This window comes from Melopsittacus undulatus, assembly GCF_012275295.1.
Source record: "Melopsittacus undulatus isolate bMelUnd1 chromosome 28 unlocalized genomic scaffold, bMelUnd1.mat.Z SUPER_28_unloc_1, whole genome shotgun sequence".
Classification (NCBI taxonomy): Eukaryota; Metazoa; Chordata; class Aves; order Psittaciformes; family Psittaculidae; genus Melopsittacus; species Melopsittacus undulatus.
Genome location: NW_022993939.1, coordinates 95,683 through 118,377, shown reverse-complemented (window position 1 = coordinate 118,377; position 22,695 = coordinate 95,683). Strand labels below are relative to the sequence as shown.

At 54.1% G+C, this 22,695-nt stretch overlaps 1 protein-coding gene across 1 annotated transcript; it reads right to left on the bottom strand.

The window, feature by feature from the left end:
* Positions 1-1,743: 1,743 nt before the first annotated feature.
* Positions 1,744-20,740, bottom strand: GABBR1 (gamma-aminobutyric acid type B receptor subunit 1). Its single transcript, XM_034073546.1, has 22 exons — positions 20,668-20,740; positions 19,100-19,303; positions 16,769-16,957; positions 15,856-15,873; positions 14,012-14,172; positions 11,858-11,992; positions 11,284-11,454; positions 10,449-10,550; positions 9,463-9,528; positions 8,855-9,046; positions 8,257-8,499; positions 7,669-7,732; positions 7,121-7,198; positions 6,882-7,032; positions 5,974-6,106; positions 5,240-5,356; positions 4,919-5,026; positions 4,396-4,489; positions 4,160-4,287; positions 3,595-3,723; positions 2,626-2,769; positions 1,744-2,035 (listed from the first exon to the last, which is right to left on the bottom strand). Exons 1-22 carry the CDS (start codon positions 20,738-20,740, stop codon positions 1,793-1,795), a joined length of 2,943 nt encoding a protein of 980 aa, XP_033929437.1. The 3' UTR covers positions 1,744-1,792.
* Between the last annotated feature and the right edge of the window lie 1,955 nt (positions 20,741-22,695).

Here is a 22,695-nt window from a genome sequence, read left to right as displayed (position 1 = left end):
CGATGACGCCGCCTCCCTGACCAATCACAGCCGCCTGCGCTCGCTTTCGCTTTCGCAGGGACCAATCGCAACGCTGCCACCCGCCTACCTGTCACCCTTCGCCCCACAGGCTGCCCCCCAACCCCCCCCCTCTTGTGTCCCATTGTACCCCCATTGTACCCCCCTTGTGTCCCATTGTACCCCCCTGCCCCATTGAAACACCACACAAGACACAGGCAAAGAAGCAAGGGTCCAGTTGTCCACCCAAGTGCGACTGTACAAGAGGAACCAGACCCCAGCTACAACAGTCGGTGCGTCCAGGAACCAAACCAACCCCCCCCCCCCTTTCCGGTTGTGAGCTACAGCCGGACAATAGAGCATTAAATACGCACCCCCCAGCACCCCCAACCCCTGTTGTACCAACCACCGACCCCCAAACAGCCGCTCGCGACAGCCGGTGCTATAGGGCTTGGTTGTACAGGCAGCTTGTGCGCTACAGTCGGACAAGGCCACAGACATGGAGCTACAAAGGGGGACCCCGACAACACCGGTACAATGGGGGGCTACAGGCGGAGCTGGTTGGAGGGGGAGAAGGGAGGATATGGGTCCACCATAGGGGATGACCATAGGGGACAGCTACAGGGGGTATGGGTCGACTGTAGGCAATGGGTTGGCCATAGGGCATGGCTGTAGGGTACAGGGGTTGACCGTAAGGGACAGCTATAGGGGGTATGGGTCGGCTGTAGGTGCGATGGGTCCACCATAGGGGATGGCTGTAGGGGGCTTGGATGACTGTAGGGGCAAGGGGTTGACCATAGGGGCAATGGGACCACCATAGGGGATGGCTGTAGGGGGCTTGGATGACTGTAGGGGCAATGGGTTGACCACAGGGGCAATGGGACCACAATAGGGGATGACTGTAGGGGGCTTGGATGACTGTAGGAGACATGGATCCACCATAGGGGATGACTGTAGGGGGTTGGGTTGACCATAGGGGCAATGGGGCCACCATAGGGAACAACTGTAGGGAGATGGGGCGACTGTAGGGGTAATGGGTTGACCATAGGGGATGGGTGTAGGGGACAAGGATCCACCATAGGGGATGACTGTTGGGGGCTTGGGTTGACCACAGGGGCAATGGGACAACCATAGGGGGTGGCTGTAGGGGTTGGGTTGACCATAGGGGACCCCTGTGACAACAGGCGGAAGCGGGTGACACCCGGAGCCACGTGATGGGCCAAGAGACCCAGACCCAGGGCAAGAGGGTCCAACAACTTCCCATTGTAATTACCCCTTCCCATTGTAAATTACCCCTTTCCTTCGTAATTGCCCCTTCCCATTGTGATTATCCCTTTCTCATTGTAATTATCCCTTTTCTCTTGTAATTGCCCCCTTCCCATAGTTATTACCCCTTTCCCATTGTAATTACCCCATTCCCATTGTCATTACCCCCTTCCCATTGTAATTACCCCTTTCCCATTGTAATTACCCCCTTTTCCCTTTTAATTGCCCCCTTCCCATTGTAATTACCCCTTTCCCATTGTAATTACCCCATTCCCATTGTCATTACCCCCTTCCCATTGTAATTACCCCTTTCCCATTGTAATTACCCCCTTTTCCCTTTTAATTGCCCCCTTCCCATTGTAATTACCCCTTTCCCATTGTAACTACCCCTTTTCCCTTGTAATTACCCCATCCCATTGCAATTACCCCCATTTTAAACACCCCCCATTCTAATTACCCCCTACCAATAACCCCCCCATTAATTCCCCCACCTTAATTACCCCCAATGTTAATTGCCCCAAGGGGGGGGTCACTTATAGAGCAGATGCACACGGCTCCCATCGCAGTTGCCCCTCCCCATCTTGTCGGCCTGCTCGGCCACCAGGCAGCGGACGAGGGGCAGGCTCTGGGGGTAGAAAGGACCCCCCGGGGGGGTCGGTGCCGGGTTGAGCGCCCCCTGCAGGTGGGGGTCGGCGGTGGAGGACCTGCGCCGGGAGCGGAGCTGTTGTCGGGCCTGGAGCTGCTGACGGAGCTCGGAGACGCGTTCCTGCTTCTGGGGGGGAAAGGGGGGTCATGGGGGGGAACAGGCACGAGGTACAGCCCCAAGGTACAACCCTTAGGATACACCCTTCAAGCTACAGCCTTTAAGCTACAGCCTTCAAGGTGCAACCCTCAAGGTACAACCTCCAAGCTGCAACTTTCAGGCTACAACTCCAAGTTACAGCCTTCAAGCTACAGCCCTCAAGGTACAACCTTCAAGCTACAGCCTTTAAGCTACAGCCTTCAAGCTACAGCCTTTAAGCTACAGCCTTCAAGTTACAACCCTCAAGCTACAACCTTCAGGCTACAACCTTCATTCTACAACCCTCAAGCTCCAACCCTCAGGCTACAACCCTCAAGCTACAACCTTCAAGTTACAACCTTCATTCTACAACCTTCAAGTTACAGCCTTCAAGCTACAACCCTCAAGCTACAACCCTCAAGCTACAACCTTCAAGCTACAACCTTCATTCTACAACCTTCAAGTTACAGCCTTCAAGCTACAACCCTCAAGCTACAACCCTCAAGCTCCATCACTCATCCCCACCAATCACATGAAGCTCCCTGCACCCCCCACTCGGTTGTACCCCATCCCCCCCCAACCTCCGCAATGATCTTCTCCAGCTCCCGGTTTTCCTTCTCCAGGAGTCTGGATTTCTCCTCCTCGTTGTTGTTGGTGGAGGAACCGGTTTTCATGGTGTCCTGTTGCTCCGACTGCCACTCGCCGCGGGTGATGAGGCGACGCATCTGCAACCACCGCTGTCAACCGGGGGCCTCGGGACACCCCATGGTGCCCTGGGTCCCACCATCATCCTCCATGCATGGGGACTCCATTGGGATGCTGGGGACTCATCTACACCTATTGGGGTGATGGTTCCTTACCTACACCCATTGGGATGCTGGGGACTCATCTGCATCCATTGGGATGCTGGGGACTCATCTACACCTATTGGGGTGATGGTTCCTTACCTACACCCATTGGGATGCTGGGGACTCATCTACACCTATTGGGGTGATGGTTCCTTACCTACATCCATTGGGATGCTGGGGACTCATCTACACCTATTGGGGTGATGGTTCCTTACCTACACCCATTGGGATGCTGGGGACTCATCTACACCTATTGGGGTGATAGTTCCTTACCTACATCCATTGGGATGCTGGGGACTCATCTACACCTATTGGGGTGATAGTTCCTTACCTACACCCATTGGGATGCTGGGGACTCATCTGCATCCATTGGGATGCTGGGGACTCATCTACACCTATTGGGGTGATAGTTCCTTACCTACATCCATTGGGATGCTGGGGACTCATCTGCATCCATTGGGATGCTGGGGACTCATCTACACCTATTGGGGTGATAGTTCCTTACCTACATCCATTGGGATGCTGGGGACTCATCTACACCTATTGGGGTGATGGTTCCTTAACTACATCCATTGGGATGCTGGGGACTCATTTGCATCCATTGGGATGCTGTGTCCTTCCCTGCATCCATTGGGATGCTGGGGCCTCCCCCATCCCATTAGGAACACTTGGACCACCCCCATCCCACATCCCCACCATCACCTTGGGCACGAAGAGGACAACCAATGTGATGTAGGAGGAGAAGACAACGGCCAATGAGGCAAAGGCGAAGGCCGCATCCTGTTGGCTGCTCAGGATCATGGTGACGGGCGCTGTGATGAGGCACAGGACCTGGGGGTGGAAGGAGATGGCCATGGTCACCAGTGGTCCCAGTGGCCACCAATGGTCACCAGCGGTCACCAATGGTCATCAATGGTCGTCAATGGTCATCAATGGTTGCCAATGGTCACCAATGGTCACCAATGGCCACCAATGGTCATCAATGATCATCAATGGTCATCAATGGTCACCAATGGTCACCAATGGCCACCAATGGTCCCAATGGTCACCAATGGTCATCAATGGTCGTCAATGGTCATCAATGGTTGCCAATGGTCACCAATGGCCACCAATGGTCATCAATGATCATCAATGGTCATCAATGATCATCAATGGTCATCAATGGTCACCAATGGTCACCAATGGCCACTAATGGTCCCAATGGTCACCAATGGTCGCCAATGGGCTATGGGGCAAAGCGCAGAGCAGGGGGTGATGGAGAACTCACCGCCACGTTGTAAATGGCCATCCCCACTGCTCGGTGGTCATTGATCTTCTCAGTGGACACACTCTTGGTTTCATAGGCCAAGAAGATGCCCAAGAGCAGGAGCAACCCCTTGAAGCCATAGAAGATCCCTTGGGATGGAGGAATGGGTCAGACCAGGACCATCCAATGGCTCCCTATGGACCTCCATGGCCCCCAACCCAATGGGTTCCTTCCATGGAGCCCTCCTTGATGCCCACCAAGCCAAGTGTTCATCTTGGTGGAGCTGCAGTGCTCCAACTGGGGCAGGATGGAGACGTCCGTGTCCGTCTTGGGCTCCTCCTTGGTGAACTCCTAAGGGGGATATGGGGGGATAAAGGGATTGGGGGGGGGGTTGGGGTGGGTTGTCCCCCAAGCAGCACCTCAACACCTTGAGGACCTCCCAATGCATTGAATGGCCCCACAACTGCTTGATCATGGCTACAACAGCTTGACTATGAACCCAACACCTTGACCATGGCCACAACACCTTGACTATGAACCCAACACCTTGACCATGGCCACAACACCTTGACTATGAACCCAACACCTTGACCATGGCCACAACACCTTGACTATGAACCCAACACCTTGACCATGGCCACAACACCTTGACTATGACCCCAACACCTTGACCATGGCCACAACACCTTGACTATGACCCCAACACCTTGACCATGGCAACACCTTGACCATGACCCCAACACCCTGACCATGACCCCAACACCTTGCCCATGCCCCCACCTCAATGGTGCGATGCAATGGGTCCACAATCTGCCAGATGACCAAGGTGACCACATCCAGCCCCACCAGCAGCCCCACAGTGGCATAGAGCTTCCATGGCTCCAAGGTCTGTGGGGGCAACAACACCACCACCATCAACACCACCACCATCAACACCATCACCATCAACACCACCACCATCAACACCACCACCATCAACACCACCACCATCAACACCACCACCATCAATCACCATCAACACCACCACCATCACCACCACCATCACCATCACCAATGACCCCCATTGAGCCCCTCTTGACCCCATCCCCATCTCCTCCTCACCTTCCTCTTCTCCTTCTTCTCATCCTTCTTGGTGAACACCGTATGGACCCACCAGATCTTGGTGAACATGCTCCCATAGGCCAGGCTGAACCCAAGACCCAGGAGCCACAGTCGTGCCTATGGGGAGAGGGGTCGGAGACGGCCCTATAGGGCCTTGCTTGGACCTCCCCATGCCCACCATGGCCCTATAGGATGGTCCTATAGGGCCATCTACAGCTTGAGGTCCTATAGGGTCCTCTACAGCTTGAGGTCCTATAGGGCCCTATACAGCTTGAGGTCCTATAGGGCCATCTACAGCTTGAGGTCCTATAGGGCCATCTACAGCTTGAGGTCCTATAGGGTCCTCTACAGCTTGAGGTCTTATAGGGCCATCTACAGCTTGAGGTCCTGTAGATCTACAGCTTGAGAACCTGAAGGTCCTATAGGGCCATCTACAGCCTTGATGGCAGCTTGAGGTCCTATAGGGCCATCTACAGCCCTCATGGAACCTGAAGGTCCTATAGGGCCATCTATAGCATTAGTGGAACCTGAAGGTCCTATAGGGCCATCTATAGCATTAGTGGAACCTGAAGGTCCTATAGGGTCACCTACAGCCTTGATGGCAGCTTGAGGTCCTATAGGGCCATCTACAGCATCAATAGCACCTGAAGGTCCTATAGGACCACCTACATTGGGGTGTCCCCATCCAAGCATCCCAATGCTCCTCCCGTTGTCCCCATCCCATCCAGTTGTACCTGGCACACGAAGGGGAACAGGCCTGGTCCAATGTGGTACCCATCGAGGCCAAGGGGGTAGACGGCAGCCAAGGCCAAGGTGCACCCCACAGCGGTCATGTTGTTCAGGTAGGGTTGGGAGTTCTGGATGTACCTGCGGGAGAGCCTTGGTGGCACCTTGAGGTCCTATAGGGCCCTATACAGCTTGAGGTCCTATAGGGCCCTCTACAGCCTTGAGGTCCTATAGGGCCCTATACAGCTTGAGGTCCTATAGGGCCCTATACAGCTTGCGGTCCTACAGGGCACTATACAGCTTGAGGTCCTATAGGGCCCTCTACAGCCTTGAGGTCCTATAGGGCCCTATACAGCTTGAGGTCCTATAGGGTCATCTACAACCTTGAGGTCCTATGGGGCCCTCTAAAGCTTGAGGTCCTATAGGGCCCTATACAGCTTGAAATCCTATAGGGCTTTCTACAGCTTGAGGTCCTGTAGATCTACAGCTTGAGGTCCTATAGGGCCATATACATCTTGAGGTCTTGTAGGGCTCTCTACAGCTTGAGGTCCTATAGGGTCCTCTACAGCTTGAGGTCCTATAGGGCTTTCTACAGCTTGAGGTCCTATGGGGCCATCTACAGCCTTGAGGTCCTATAGGGCCTTCTACAGCTTTGAGGTCCTATAGGCTCTCTGCAGCTTGAGATCCTATAGGGCCATCTACATCTTGAGGTCCTATAGAACCATCTATAGCATGAATGGCACATTGAGGTCCTATAGGGCCATCTACATCCATGGTGACACCCAAAGATCCTATAGGGCCATCTACAGCCTTAATAGCACATTGAGGTCCTATAGGACCACCTACATCCACAGCGACACCCAAAGATCCTATAGGGCCTGCCTGCCCCACAACTCCCACCACGGTCCCCACCGACCTGACGTGCCCATTGTAGATGTTGAAGGCCAAGCAGATGATGGCCAAGAGGATACCCAATGAAGCCAACACGGACACGGAGATGAAGAGCTTCTGGGACAGGAAGCGGAAGGTGGTGATGACCTTGGTGTAGTCGGCTGGTGGGGCACCGCCTGTAGACCCCATAGCAACCATGGGATGGGTGTTCCCCCTCCAGCCCCATAGGAGGAACATAGGAGACCCCATTGGTGCCCCACTCACCGATCCACTTGTCGTTGTTGTACCAGGATAGGTTGTCCTTGGTGCTGTCGTAGTAACCGATCTTCTTGTAGACACCTCCTATGGGGGGAGAAGATGTGGGGCAGGTGGGAATCACCCAGTGTGCCCCATAGCGAGGGGGGGGCTTCAGCATCACCAGCCCCAGCATCATCCAGAAGGACCTTGGTTGAGGATATGGGGCCACCATTGGGCTCCCCTATGAAGAGCACCCAATGATGATGATAATGATGGCTCCATCAACAACCACTTTGAGGATATGGGGCCACCATTGGGCTCCCATATGGAGACCCACGGAGGGCAACCAATGATGATGATGATGGGGTTGGAGCTCCATAGGACCATGATGATGATGATGGCTCCATCAACGACCCCTTCCTCATGGCATTGCCAGAAGCTTCCCAAAGGGGCACTGGACCCCATTGCTGCCCCACTTTGGTGCCCCCCAACCTCTCCACCACCCACCCCATTACCAACACCGACCACAACCAAACCCCCTTTGTCTTCCCCATCCCTCCCCATCCATCACCCACCTTGGAGCTGCTCAATGAGCGTCCAGGCCATGCGGGATCCACTGGCGTCGAAGACAACGTGACCCTGTTGGGATTGGGATGATGATGAGGTTGGATCTCCATAGGACCATCAATGACCACCTTGGTTGAGGATATGGGGCCACCATTGGGCTCCCTATGGAGACCCATGGAGAGCACCCAATGATGATGATGATGGGGTTGGATCTCCATAGGACCATCAATGACCACCTTGGTTGAGGATATGGGGCCACCATTGGGCTCCCTATGGAGACCCATGGAGAGCACCCAATGATGATGATGATGGGGTTGGATCTCCATAGGACCATCAATGACCACCTTGGTTGAGGATATGGGGCCACCATTGGGCTCCCTATGGAGACCCATGGAGAGCACCCAATGATGATGATGATGGGGTTGGATCTCCATAGGACCATCAATGACCACCTTGGTTGAGGATATGGGGCCACCATTGGGCTCCCTATGGAGACCCATGGAGAGCACCCAATGATGACGATGATGATGGCTCCATCAAGGATGGCTCCCTGATCCCTATGGAAGGGAATCCATGGGGAGAGGACAGGCACCCACCGAGACGCCCTCGAAGGCAGAGGAGTTGAGGGCTCTGTAGATCTCATCCGTGATGTTCTTGTTGTTGTAGTTGAAGTCCTCCAAGCGCAGCCCCTTCTTCTGCAGCTCCGTGGAGGTCTTGTTGAGGGCCAAGGCCAAGGCCCAGATGGCATCATAGGCCAAAGGGGCCTCCTGGAACCCACCAGTCTCCTCCGGGTTCTTGCCCAGTCTCTTCTGGAGCTTCTCGATGAACTCCTGAGAGGTCTGAAATGGGGAGGAGAGGGGGGATGGGATGGGATTGGATGGGGTGGATGGGTTGGGTTGCATGGGACGGATGGGATGGGTGGGTTGAGATGCAATAGGATGGGATGGGATAGGATGGGTTGGATGGGATTTGATGGGGTGGGATGGGATGGGTTGGGTTGCATGGGATGGGTTGGGTTGCATGGGATGGGTTGGATGGGATGGAATGGGTTGGGTTGCATGGGATGGGTTGGGTTGCATGGGATGGGTTGGGTTGCATGGGATGGGTTGGATGGGATGGAATGGGTTGGGTTGCATGGGATAGGATGGGACGGATGGGATGGAGCTCCCAGCTGCCCCCAGGGTGTCCCTGTACCATGTTGGAGATGCTGCGGGTGTTCTCGGGGTTGAGCATCACGATCTCAGTGGTGACGTGGCCTTCAACGGCTTCGGCCATCTCGGCCTCGGTGCAGTTGATAGCCGGGTCCTTGATGCGGAACCAGTTGTCCGCGTACCAGCCAATGAGGAACCACACGTACTTCTTGCCATAGAGCTTCTCCTTGTAGACCTGCGGGGGGCTCCAGCATCCAGCATCCATCCATAGATCCATCCATCATCCAGCATCATCCATTATCCATCCATAGATCCACCCATCATCCAGCATCATCCATTATCCATCCATCATCCATCCATCCATAGATCCATCCATCATCCAGCATCATCCATTATCCATCCATCATCCATCCATCCATAGATCCATCCATCATCATCCAGCATCATCCATTATCCATCCATCATCCATCCATCCATAGATCCATCCATCATCCATCATCCATCTGTCACCATCCACATCCATCATCATCCATCGTCCATCATCCATCCATCCCACCACACTCACATCTACCCACCCTTCCATCCATCGATCCCACCATCTTCCTCCCCACACATCCCAACCTCCCAATGTCCCCATATCCCACCCCTCACCTCACAGAAGACTTTCCGTGCCTCCGTCTCATAGAAGAGCCCCACGATGATCCGGGCATCCTGCCGCTGCAGGAGACAATGACATGGGGTTGGGCTTCTGATGCTGAGGGGTCATTGGTCATCATCACCCATCCATCATCCATCATCCATCCAGTCATCATCCATCATCCATCCATCATCCATTCATCATCCATCCATCATCCATTCATCAACCATCATCCATTCATCATCCATCCATCATCCATCCATCATCCATCCATCATCCATTCATCATCCATCATCCATCCATCATCCATCCATCATCCATCCATCATCCATCCATCATCCATTCATCAACCATCATCCATTCATCATCCATTCATCATTGTCTGTCATTGTCATCCATAATCCATTCATCATCCATCATCGTCATCTATCATCCATTCATCATCCATCATCCATCTGTCCATCCGTCCACCCATCTTCATCCATCATGTATCCATCATCCATTCATCATCCGTCCATCATCCATCATCGTCATCCATCATCCATCATCCATCCATCTTCATCCATCATCCATCCATCATCCATCATCCATCATCCCTCCATCATCCATCATCCATCTCCATCCATCATCCATCATCCCTCCATCATCCATCATCCATCATCCATCCATCATCCCTCCATCTTCATCCATCATCCATCCATCATCCATCATCCATCATCCCTCCATCATCCATCATCCCTCCATCATCCATCATCCCTCCATCATCCATCATCCATCTCCATCCATCCTCCATCCATCTCCATCCATCCACCATCCATCCATCATCCATCTCCATCCATCCACCATCCATCTCCATCCATCCACCATCCATCTCCATCCATCCTCCATCCATCTCTATCCATCCTCCATCCATCTCCATCCATCCACCATCCATCTCCATCCATCACCCCACCGCCTGCAGCTCCATGTGGAGCACACAGGGCCATGGACCCGCTCTCACCTTGAGGTTCCGCACCGGAGCTGCGGGGTCGGAGAAGAAGCTCTGCCTGAAGGTGATCTCCAACCCGGCCTCCTTCACCCGCTGGTCCAGGTCATCCAGGGTCTGGGGGGGGGACCAAGAGTGAGGCCAAGGGGGGTGGCACCAAGGAATGGGATTCTTGGGGGGGTTGGGGTTGGACAGTACCGGGATGGCGTTGGGGTGGTTGTTGGGTTGGTTTTGGGTGGCCATTGGGTGGTCATTGGGTGGGTTTGGGTTGGTTTTGGGTGATCATTGGGTGATTATTGGGGAGTCATTGGGTGTTCATTGGGCAGTTATTGGGTGGTCATTGTGTGTTCATTGGTTGGCTGTTGAGCAGTCATTGGGAGCTCATTGGGTGTTCATTGGGTGCTCATTGGGTGGCTGTTGAGCAGTCATTGGGAGCTCATTGGGTGTTCATTGGGTGGCTGTTGAGCAGTCATTGGGAGCTCATTGGGTGTTCATTGGGTGCTCATTGGGTGCTCATTGGGTGGCTGTTGAGCAGTCATTGGGAGCTCATTGGGTGTTCATTGGGTGTTCATTGGGTGCTCATTGGGTGGCTGTTGAGCAGTCATTGGGAGCTCATTGGGTGTTCATTGGGTGCTCATTGGGTGGCTGTTGAGCAGTCATTGGGAGCTCATTGGGTGTTCATTGGGTGTTCATTGGGTGCTCATTGGGTGGCTGTTGAGCAGTCATTGGGAGCTCATTGGGTGTTCATTGGGTGTTCATTGGGTGCTCATTGGGTGGCTGTTGAGCAGTCATTGGGCACTCATTGGGTGCCCATTGGCTGCCCATCGGTTGCCCATCGGCTGCCCCATACCGATGTGAAGACCTCCGTGGTCTGCTGGATGGTGGCGATCTTGGTCCAGCCCCACTTCTTGAAGAGCTGCACACGGGTCGGGTTGTGCAGTGTGGCCGAGGGATGGGTACGGAAGAAGGTCGGGAACCGCTGCCGGTTGGACAGGGCTGGGGAGCTGGAGCCATAGGAGAGCTGTGGGCACGGACATAGGGCATGGGGTGGGATGGGGGGGAACAGGGAGCTCATCCAGTTCCAGCCCCATGGGGCAACTTCCTGGGTTCAACCTGACCCATACCCCATATCTCATATCCTATTATCTCATATCCCATATCCCATACACCATATCCCATATCCCATATCCCATACCCCATATCTCATATCCTATTATCTCATATCCCATACACCATATCCCATATCCCATACCCCATATCTCATATCCTATTATCTCATATCCCATATCCCATACACCATATCCCATATCCCATATCCCATACCCCATATCTCATATCCTATTATCTCATATCCCATATCCCATACACCATATCCCATACCCCACACCCCACACCCCGTACCCCAAAGGATCCCATATCCTCACCACAATGAGGTTCCACATCCGCGCAGCCTCAGCCACCAGTGTGGAGACGCTGCTGCATCCGGGCATGAGGATGATCTTAATGGGGTCGTTGTAGAGCAGCTCATACAGGTACTTGGTGGCTTGGCCAGGGTCACACTGGGGGGTGGGGATGTCACAATGGGGTTAAGGGCATCACAATGGGGTTGAGGGCATCATAAAGGGGTTGAGGGCATCATAATAGGGTTAAGGGCATCACAATAGGGTTGAGGGCATCATAAAGGGGTTGAGGGCATCACAATGGGGTTGAGGGCATCACAATAGGGTTGAGGGCATCATAAAGGGGGTGAGGGCATCATAAAGGGGGTGAGGGCATCATAAAGGGGTTGGGGGCATCATAAAGGGGTTGAGGGCATCACAATGGGGTTGGGGGCATCACAATGGGGTTGGGGGCACCACAAAGGGGTTAAGGGCATCACAAAGGGGTTAAGGGCATCACAAAGGGGTTAAGGGCATCACAATGGGGTTTAGAGCATCACAGTGGGGTTGGGTGCAACCAACCCCCCACCCCTTCCCCTTCAACCACCCTCAATCCCATCCCACCCCCCTCCCCATAGGATCCATGCTTCCCAGTGTTCCCAATCATCCCATCCCCCCCATTCCCACTGTTCCCGGCGGGGGGGGGGGGGATGAATAATTCAGGACACGGATGCTCCTGGTGCCGTTGCCGTGGCAACCGGAGCCAGGACCCAGCAGCATCCGGTTACCATAGCAACGGAGGGGGGGGGAATAAAGGGGGTTGGGAGGGGGTGAAGGACAAATAGGGCTCTATAACCCCCCCTGTTCCCCATAGATCTGCCCCATAGATGTGCCCTATAGACCCTCATAGTGGTCCCAGGTCCCCCCTAACCTATATATTGCCCCCCGTTTGATGTAACCCCTCTGCTCCAGCCCCATAGATCTGCCCCTTAGCTCTCCATAGTGGTCCCTGGCTTCCGCAGCCCTATAGAGGCAATAGCCTGCCCTATATCCCTGCTCTATAGAGGCAATAGTCTACCCCATACCCTGCCCCATAGCCCTGCCCCATATCCCACCGCTTCTTGCTGTCCCATTGCCACCACCCCCCACTGTCTCCCTGCCCCATTCCCACCTCCATCATCGACTTCCTGCCCCACATCCCATCACCTCTTGGTGTCCCTCTGCCCCATCCCCACCTCCATCAGCCCATCGTCACCTCCATCACCTCCATCACCCCATCAGCATCATCACCCCATTACCTCCATCACCCCATTACCTCCATCACCATCATTGCCCCATCACCTCCATCACCATCATCACCCCATCACCTCCATCACCATCATCACCCCATCACCCCATCACCTCCATCACCCCATCCCCACCTCCATGACCGTCTCATGCCCTCTATCACCTCCATCACCCCAACAACTGCCCCATCACCATCTCCAGGGCCATCATCACCCTGTCACTGCTTCCATCACCCCATCACCATCACCTCCATCACCTCCATCACCCCCATCACCCTGTCACCACCTCCATCCCCTCTATCATCACCTGCATCACCCCATCCCCTCCATCTCCTCCATCACCACCTCCATGACCCCATCGCCTCTATCACCTCCATCACCTCATCACTTCCATCACCTCCATCCCCTCCACAACCCCATCACCACCTCCGTCACCCCCATCATCCCCATCACCTCCATCACCTTCATCACCTCCATCACCCCATCACTTTCATCCCCTCCATCACTCCCATTACCTCCATCCCCTCCATCACCTCCATCCCCACCTCCATGACCACATCATCCCCTCCATCCCCTCCATCACCCCCATCACCCCATCACCTCCATCACCTCCATAACCATCATCACCCCATCACCTCCATCACCCCCATCCCCTCCATCACCCCCATCACCTCCATCACTCCCATCACCCCCATCCCCTCCATCACCCCCATCACCTCCATCATCTCCATCACCTCCATCACTCCCATCACCTCCATCACTCCCATCACCCCCATCCCCTCCATCACCCCCATCACCTCCATCATCTCCATCACCTCCATCACTTCTATTACCCCATCACCACCTCCATCCTCTTCATCCCCCCATCATTCCCCATCATCCCCATTCCCCATCATCCCCATCCCATCCCCACCTTGCTATCATGGTGAATGAGCCGCAGCTCATGGTCGGGCAGGATGTCCCCCCTGCTGTTGATGTCCTCCAGCGCCATACGCACCGCAGGCAGGCAGGCCTGGCCCCCCGGCCACCCCCCGCTCATGGGGAACAGGGCCCCGACGTGCACGGCCTTCTTCCCTGCGCCCACCGGTGACACCAGTAGCACCAGTACCAGTGCCAATGGGGGCAATGGGGGTGATGGGGGTGATGGGGGTGATGGGGGGGGAGCCATGGGTCAGGAGGTGGTGGTGGGGAAGGGGGGCATGGTGGGGGGAGGAGGAGGAGGGGGATGAAGGAGAGGAAGAGGAAGGGCAAAGGGGGTGATGGAGGAGGAAGAGGATGGGGATGAAGAAGGAGAGGAAGAAGATGGGGATGAAGGAGGAAGGGCAAAGGGGGGTGATGGAGGAGGAGGAAGGAGGAGGAGGGGGATGAAGGAGGAGGAAGAGGATGGGGATGAAGGAGAGGATGGAGGAGGAGGAGGATGAGGATGAAGGAGGAGAGGAAGGGCAAAGGGGGTGATGGAGGAGGAAGAGGATGGGGATGAAGGAGGAGAGGAAGGGCAAGGGGGGGTGATGGAGGAGGGGGAAGGAGGAGGATGAGGATGGAGGAGGAGGAAGAAGATGGGGATGAAGGAGAGGAAGAGGAAGGGCAAAGGGGGGTGATGAAGGAGGAGGAAGGAGGAGGAGGAGGAAGGAGGAGGATGAGGATGGAGGAGGAAGGAGAAGGAGGAAGAGGAGGATGAGGAGAAGGAGGAGGAAGGACGAGGAGGGAGAAGCAGGAGCAGGGAAAGGAGGAAGGAGGAAGAGGAGGAGGGAAAAGAGGAAGAGGAGGAGAAGGAGGAAGGAGAAGGGGGGGGGGGGAGCGTTGATGTCACCACGCTCGGTGCTGGAGCTTGGAATGGTGACGAGAGGGGAACGGGAATGAAGGGATCTTAGGGAATGATGGGAATGGGGGGGGAGAGGGATGGGAAAGGGGAAGGATGGAGAGGGATGAGGAGGGGGAAAGGAAAACAGTGGGATAGGGATGGGAAACAGTGGGATAGGGATGGGAAACAGTGGGATGAGGATGGGAAACAGTGGGATGGGGATGGGAAACAGTGGGGTGAGGGGGGAATAAGAGGGATGGGGATGGAGAACAGAGGGATGGGGATGGAGAACAGAGGGATGGGGATGGAAAACAGTGGGATGAGGGGGAATAAGAGGGATGGGGGGGAAATAGAGGGATGGGGAGCGGAAAGATGGCAGCGGAGGAGCCGGAGGGATTTGGGGCGGAGAATCCGGAGGGATGGGGAGAGGAAAATAGGGATGGGGATAAACGGGATTGGATTGGGAGGGGGAGGGGGAGGAGCAAGGGGGGGGGGAGGAAAAGGAAAGGGAAGGGGGGATATGGACACATGGACATGGATGGACATGGATAGACATAGATAGACATGGATGGACATGGACAGACACATGGATAGGCACATAGATAGACATGGATAGACATGGAAGGACATGGATAGACATGGAGGGACATGGATAGACATGGAAGGACATGGATAGACATGGATGGACATGGATAGACATGGATGGACATGGAAGGACATGGATAGACATGGATAGACATGGATAGACATAGATGGATATGGATAGACATGGATAGACATGGATAGACATGGATAGACATAGATGGATATGGATAGACATGGATAGACATGGATAGACATGGATAGACATGGAAGGACATGGAAGGACATGGATAGACATGGATAGACATGGATAGACATGGATAGACATGGATAGACACATGGATAGACACATGGATATGCACATGGACACTCACCTGAAGAAGGACGACGAACTGTGGGGGGAAACTGAGTCACAAGAGACACCCCCACGCCATTGACACCCCATAGAGACCCAAACCCCATCATTGACCCCAATGGAGACCCAAACACCATCATTGCCCCCAATGGAGCCCAAACCCCACCAGTGACCCCAATGGAGACCCAAACCCCACCACTGACCCCAATGGAGCCCAAACCCCACCACTGACCCCAATGGAGACCCAAACCCCACCACTGACCCCAATGGAGCCCAAACCCCACCACTGACCCCAATGGAGACCCAAACCCCACCACTGCCCCCAGTGGAGACCCCAATCCCACTATTGCCCCAATGGACCCCCAAACCCCATCTTAGATACCCATTGACCCCGATACCACCATTGCCCCCAATGCATCCCCATCCCCACCACTGGCACCCAATGGATCCCAACCTCACCATTGCCCCCACTGGAGCCCCAAGCCTTATCATGGATACCCATTGACCCCAACCCCACAACTGCCCACAATGGAGCCCCAAACCCCATCTTAGATACCCATTGACCCCAATCCCACCATTGCCCCCAGTGCATCCCCAACCCCACCATTGCCCGTAATGGAGCCCCAAACCCCATCATAGATACCCAATGGACCCCATCCCCACCATTTACCCCAATGCATCCCCATCCCCCCCATTACCCCCATCCCCCCCATTACCCCCATTACCCCCATCCCCCCATTACCCCCATTACCCCCATCCCCCCCATTACCCCCATTACCCCCATTGCCCCCATTACCCCCATCCCCCCCATCCCCCCCATTACCCCCATTGCCCCCATTACCCCCATCCCCCCCATCCCCCCCATTACCCCATTACCCCATTACCCCCATCCCCCCATCCCCCCCATCCCCATTGCCCCCTATGGCACGCACGCTCGCAGGAGGGTTTTGGGGTGCTCCATCGCCCCATGCGGGTGCAGTTGCTGCGGGGGGGCCCCAGCAGCCGGTACCCAGGGTCACAGCTGAACTGGGCCCAGGTGCCCTCCACTGGTACCCGCTCCATGGCACCAGTAAGCACCGAACCGTGAGCCACGGAGAGGTGGGAGCGAGGGCATGGGCGCACTGTGGGGGGCAATGGGGTTAGGGATGGGGGGTATGGGGGGGGGATGGAGATGGGATAGGGATGGGAATGGGATGGGGATGGGATGGGGATGATGGAGATGGAGATGGAATGGAAATGCAGGTGATGGGATGTGGATGCAGGTGATGGGGTAGGGACACAGGTGATGGGATGAGGATGCAGGTGATTGGACAGGGATGCAGGTAATGGGGTTGGGATGCAGGTGATGATGTAGGGATGCCGGTGATGGGATAGGGATGCAGGTGACGGGATGCGGATGCAGGTGATTGGACAGGGATGCAGGTAATGGTGTTAGGATGCAAGTAATGGGATAGGGATGCAGGTAATGGTGTTAGGATGCAGTTAATGGGATGTAGATGCAGGTGACAGGGTTGGGATGCAGGTGATTGGACAGGGATGCAGGTAATGGTGTAGGGATGCAGTTAATGGGTTAGGGATGCAGTTAATGGGATGCAGATGCAGGTGATGTTGGGATGCAGTTGACGGTGTTGGGATGCAGGTAATGGGATAGGGATGCAGGTAATGGTGTTAGGATGCAGTTAATGGGATGCAGTTAATGGGATGCAGGTAATGGGATGCAGTTAATGGGATGCAGGTAATGGGATGCAGGTAATGGGATGCAGTTAATGGGATGCAGGTAATGGGATGCAGGTGATGCTCTGGGTTGGGATGCAGTTAATGGGATGCAGATGATGGGATGCAGTTAATGGGATGCAGTTAATGGGATGCAGTTAATGGGATGCAGTTAATGGGATGCAGTCAATGGGATGCAGATGATGGGATGCAGGTAATGGGATGCAGGTAATGGGATGCAGGTGATGGGATGCAGTTAATGGGATGCAGTTAATGGGATGCAGTTAATGGGATGCAGTTAATGGGATGCAGGTGATGGGATGCAGTTAATGGGATGCAGTCAATGGGATGCAGATGATGGGATGCAGTTAATGGGATGCAGTCAATGGGATGCAGTCAATGGGATGCAGGTAATGGGATGCAGTTAATGGGATGCAGGTGATGGGATGCAGGTGATGGGATGCAGTTAATGGGATGCAGTTAATGGGATGCAGGTGATGGGATGCAGTCAATGGGATGCAGTTAATGGGATGCAGTTAATGGGATGCAGGTAATGGGATGCAGGTAATGGTGTTGGGATGCAGTTAATGGGATGCAGTTAATGGGATGCAGTCAATGGGATGCAGTCAATGGGATGCAGTTAATGGGATGCAGTTAATGGGATGCAGTTAATGGGATGCAGTTAATGGGATGCAGTTAATGGGATGCAGTCAATGGGATGCAGGTGATGGGATGCAGATGATGGGATGCAGTTAATGGGATGCAGGTGATGGGATGCAGGTGATGGGATGCAGGTGATGGGATGCAGTTAATGGGATGCAGTCAATGGGATGCAGTCAATGGGATGCAGGTGATGGGATGCAGGTAATGGGATGCAGGTAATGGGATGCAGTCAATGGGATGCAGTCAATGGGATGCAGGTAATGGGATGCAGGTAATGGGATGCAGTCAATGGGATGCAGTCAATGGGATGCAGGTAATGGGATGCAGGTGATGGGATGCAGTTAATGGGATGCAGGTAATGGGATGCAGTCAATGGGATGCAGTTAATGGGATGCAGTTAATGGGATGCAGTTAATGGGATGCAGGTAATGGGATGCAGTCAATGGGATGCAGGTAATGGGATGCAGGTGATGGGATGCAGTTAATGGGATGCAGGTAATGGGATGCAGTCAATGGGATGCAGGTAATGGGATGCAGGTGATGGGATGCAGTTAATGGGATGCAGGTAATGGGATGCAGTCAATGGGATGCAGTCAATGGGATGCAGTCAATGGGATGCAGTTAATGGGATGCAGTTAATGGGATGCAGTTAATGGGATGCAGTCAATGGGATGCAGGTAATGGGATGCAGTTAATGGGATGCAGTCAATGGGATGCAGTTAATGGGATGCAGTTAATGGGATGCAGTCAATGGGATGCAGGTAATGGGATGCAGGTAATGGGATGCAGGTAATGGGATGCAGGTAATGGGATGCAGTCAATGGGATGCAGTTAATGGGATGCAGTCAATGGGATGCAGATGATGCCCCATCCCCGTCCCCACTCACAGCAGCGGCTGGGCTGCCCCCCGGCCGTCCAGGTTCCATCCCGTTGGCACTTGCGCACCTTGGGCCCCACAAGCTCCCGCTCAGGCCTACACACATACTCCAGCTCGTAGTCAAAGGGCAGCACCCGCACGCTCCGCACCTCCTCCGGGGTCAGGCCCCGGTACCGGATACCCCCGTCACGGGGGGGGTGCAGGATCTGGCAGCCTGAGGGTTAGGGGTAGGGTTGTATTAGGGTTAGGTTATGGTTAGGGTTATGGTTATGTTAGGGTTAGGGTTAGGGTCAGGGTTAGGTTAGGGTGTAGTTAGGGTTAGGGTTGTATTAGGGTTAGGGCTATATTAGGGTTCCATTAGCGTTAGGGTTAGTGTTATATTAGCGTTTGGTTTAGGTTTGGGTTAGGTTAGGTTTAGGGTTACAGTTAGGGTTAGGTTAGGGTTAGGGTGTAGTTAGGGTGTAGTTAGGGTTAGGGTTGTATTAGGGTTAGGGTTATATTAGGGTTCCATTAGCGTTAGTGTTATATTAGGGTTTGGTTTAGGTTAGGTTAGGGTTAGTGTTGCAGTTAGGGTTAGGTTAGGGTTAGGTTAGGGTGTAGTTAGGGTTAGGGTTGTATTAGGGTTAGGGTGTAGTTAGGGTTAGGGTTGTATTAGGGTTAGGGTTATATTAGGGTTAGGGTTAGGGTTAGGGTTAGGGTTAGGGTTAGGGTTAGGGTTATATTAGTGTGTGGTTTAGGTTTGGGTTAGGTTAGGTTTAGGGTTACAGTTAGGGTTAGGGTTAGGTTAGGGTTAGGTTAGGGTGTAGTTAGGGTTAGGGTTATATTAGGGTTAGGGCTATATTAGGGTTCCATTAGCGTTAGGGTTAGTGTTATATTAGGGTTTGGTTTAGGTTAGGTTAGGGTTAGTGTTACAGTTAGGGTTAGGTTAGGGTTAGGGTATGTGTTAGGGTTAGGGTTAGGGTTAGGGTTAGGGTTAGGGTATGTGTTAGGGTTAGGTTAGGGTTAGGTTAGGGTTAGGGTTAGGGTTAGGGTTGTATTAGGGTTAGGGTTGTGTTAGGGTTAGGGTTATATTAGCATTCCATTAAGGTTATGGTTAGGTTTAGGGTTATATTAGGTTTAGGGTTAGGGGTTAAGGTTAAGGTTTAGGGTTAGGGTCAGGTTAGGGTTAGGTTGGGGTTAGTGTTATGTTAGGTTTAGGGTTACGGTTACTGTTAGTTTAGGGTTAAGTTTATTGTTAGGGTTAGGGTTAGTTTTAGGTTAGGGTTAGGTTAGTTAAGGGTTAGGGTTATGGTTAGGGTTAGGGTTATGTACAGTAGACATATGTCTCTTTCATGGTCATGTACAGTCATGTATGGGACACACATGGTGATGTAGTTCCCTAAGCAGGGACACCACATGGAGACCAATAGACACCCATAGACACCCCATAGTGACCCCATAGACACCCATAGACAGTCATAGACACCCATAGACACCCATAGTCCCCCATTGACACCCCATAGACACCCATAGACATCCATAGACACCCCATAGACACCCCATAGACACCCCATAGACACCCATAGAGACCCAAGGTACCTTCAGTGAGGTTCACATGGACCCCTGCCTCTCCAGGCTCCACACTCAGCACCAGCAGCAGCAGCAGCAGCATCTATGGGGCAGCCCCACACTTAGGGGGGGATACAAGGGGGACCCGCCCTGTACAAGCACTGCCCCAGAGGTCACCAGGGGGTGGACTCCTATAGAGAACACCCCTATAGAGAACACCCCTATAGAGAACACCCCATAGAGTACACCCCTATAGAGGACAACCCTATAGAGAACACCCCATAGAGTACACCCCTATAGAGAACAACCCTATAGAGAACACCCCATAGAGTACACCCCTATAGAGAACAACCCTATAGAGAACACCCCATAGAGTACACCCCTATAGAGGACAACCCTATAGAGAACACCCCATATGGTACACCCCTATAGAGAACACCCCATAGAGAACACCCCATAGAGTACACCCCTATAGAGAACACCCCGTAGAGAACACCCTATAGAGAACACCCCTATAGAGAACACCCCATAGACTACACCCTATAGAGTACACCCCTATAGAGAACACCCCATAGAGAACACCCCATAGAGAACACCCCTATAGAGAACACCCCATAGAGAACACCCTATAGACTACACCCTATAGAGAACACCCCATAGAGAACAGCCCATAGAGAACACCCTGATAAAGAACACCCCATAGTGTACACCCGTTATAGAGTACACCCCTTATAAAGAACACCCCCTATAGAGAACACCCCACAGAGTACACCCCACAGAGTACACCCCACAGAGTACACCCCATAGAGAACACCCCATAGAGAACACCCCATAGAGAACAACACCCCCCAGAGAGGACATTGTATTTGTTGGCATTTTTCATTCCCATTTGGGTTGAAAACACCCAATTCTGTTGGAAATGTGAGGCTATGGGGGGGGGGAGGGTTCAGGGTGATGGGGGGGTCCCATAATGAGGGGGGGTCCCATAATGAGGGGGGGTCCCATAATGAAAGGGGGGTCCCATAATGGGGGATCCCATAAAAGGGGGGGTCCCATAAAGGGGGGGTCCCATAATGGGGGGGGGGGCATATTTAGGGGTCCCAAGGCCCACTTTGTGGGGGGGGGATCCCATAATGGGGGGGGTTCCCATAATGGGGGGATCCCATAATGGGGGGGGTCCCATAATGGGGGGGGTCCCATAATGGGGGGGTCCCATAATGGGAAGGGCCCATAATGGGGGGGGTCCCATAATGGGAAGGGCCCATAATGGGGGGGATCCCATAATGGGGGGGGTCCCATAATGGGGGGGTCCCATAATGGGAAGGGACCATAATGGGGGGGGATCCCATAATGGAGGGTCCTATAATGGGGGGGACCCCATATTTGGGTCTCCCATCTCCCATATTGATGGGGGGGGGCTCACATTTAGTGTGTGTGTGGGTCCATTTGGGGGGGTTCTATCCCTTTAAGAGGGGGGGGGCACCCCCTTCTAACGCTAAAAACAAGGGGTGGGGAGCGGGGGTCCCTACCCCCCCCCCCTTATAATGGAGGGGTCCAAACCTCCTCATTGCCCCCTATAGCAAAGGGAAGGCCCCATTTTGGGGGGGGGGGGGGGGTGAGGTCTTACCTTGGCCTGGACTGGTCCACAATGGGATGGAATGGGGGGGGGTTGAGTTGGGGGGGGGGGTTAAGGTAATGGGGGGGTCCCAATGGGGGGGTACCAATGGGGGGGTACCAATGGGGGGGGGAGGATGAGGATGCTCAGGATGGAGGATGGGAATATCCCGATGATGGAAGGATGGGAAAAGGCGGAGGGGGGGGGGGGGAGGGGGGGGAGGAGGATGGAGGGGGGGGGAGGGGTTTGGATCCGCCTTGGACACGTGATGCAGGCGGTGAGCACGTAACACAGCCCCCACCCCCCCCCCCCATAGACACGTGACTTAAGGATTATCCCTATGGATGGAGGGAGGGGTAATCCTCACACACACACCCCCCCATAGGGTCAGGCAGGGACATGGGGTTGGGGGTCTTATGGGGGGCATATAGGGTCTTATGGGG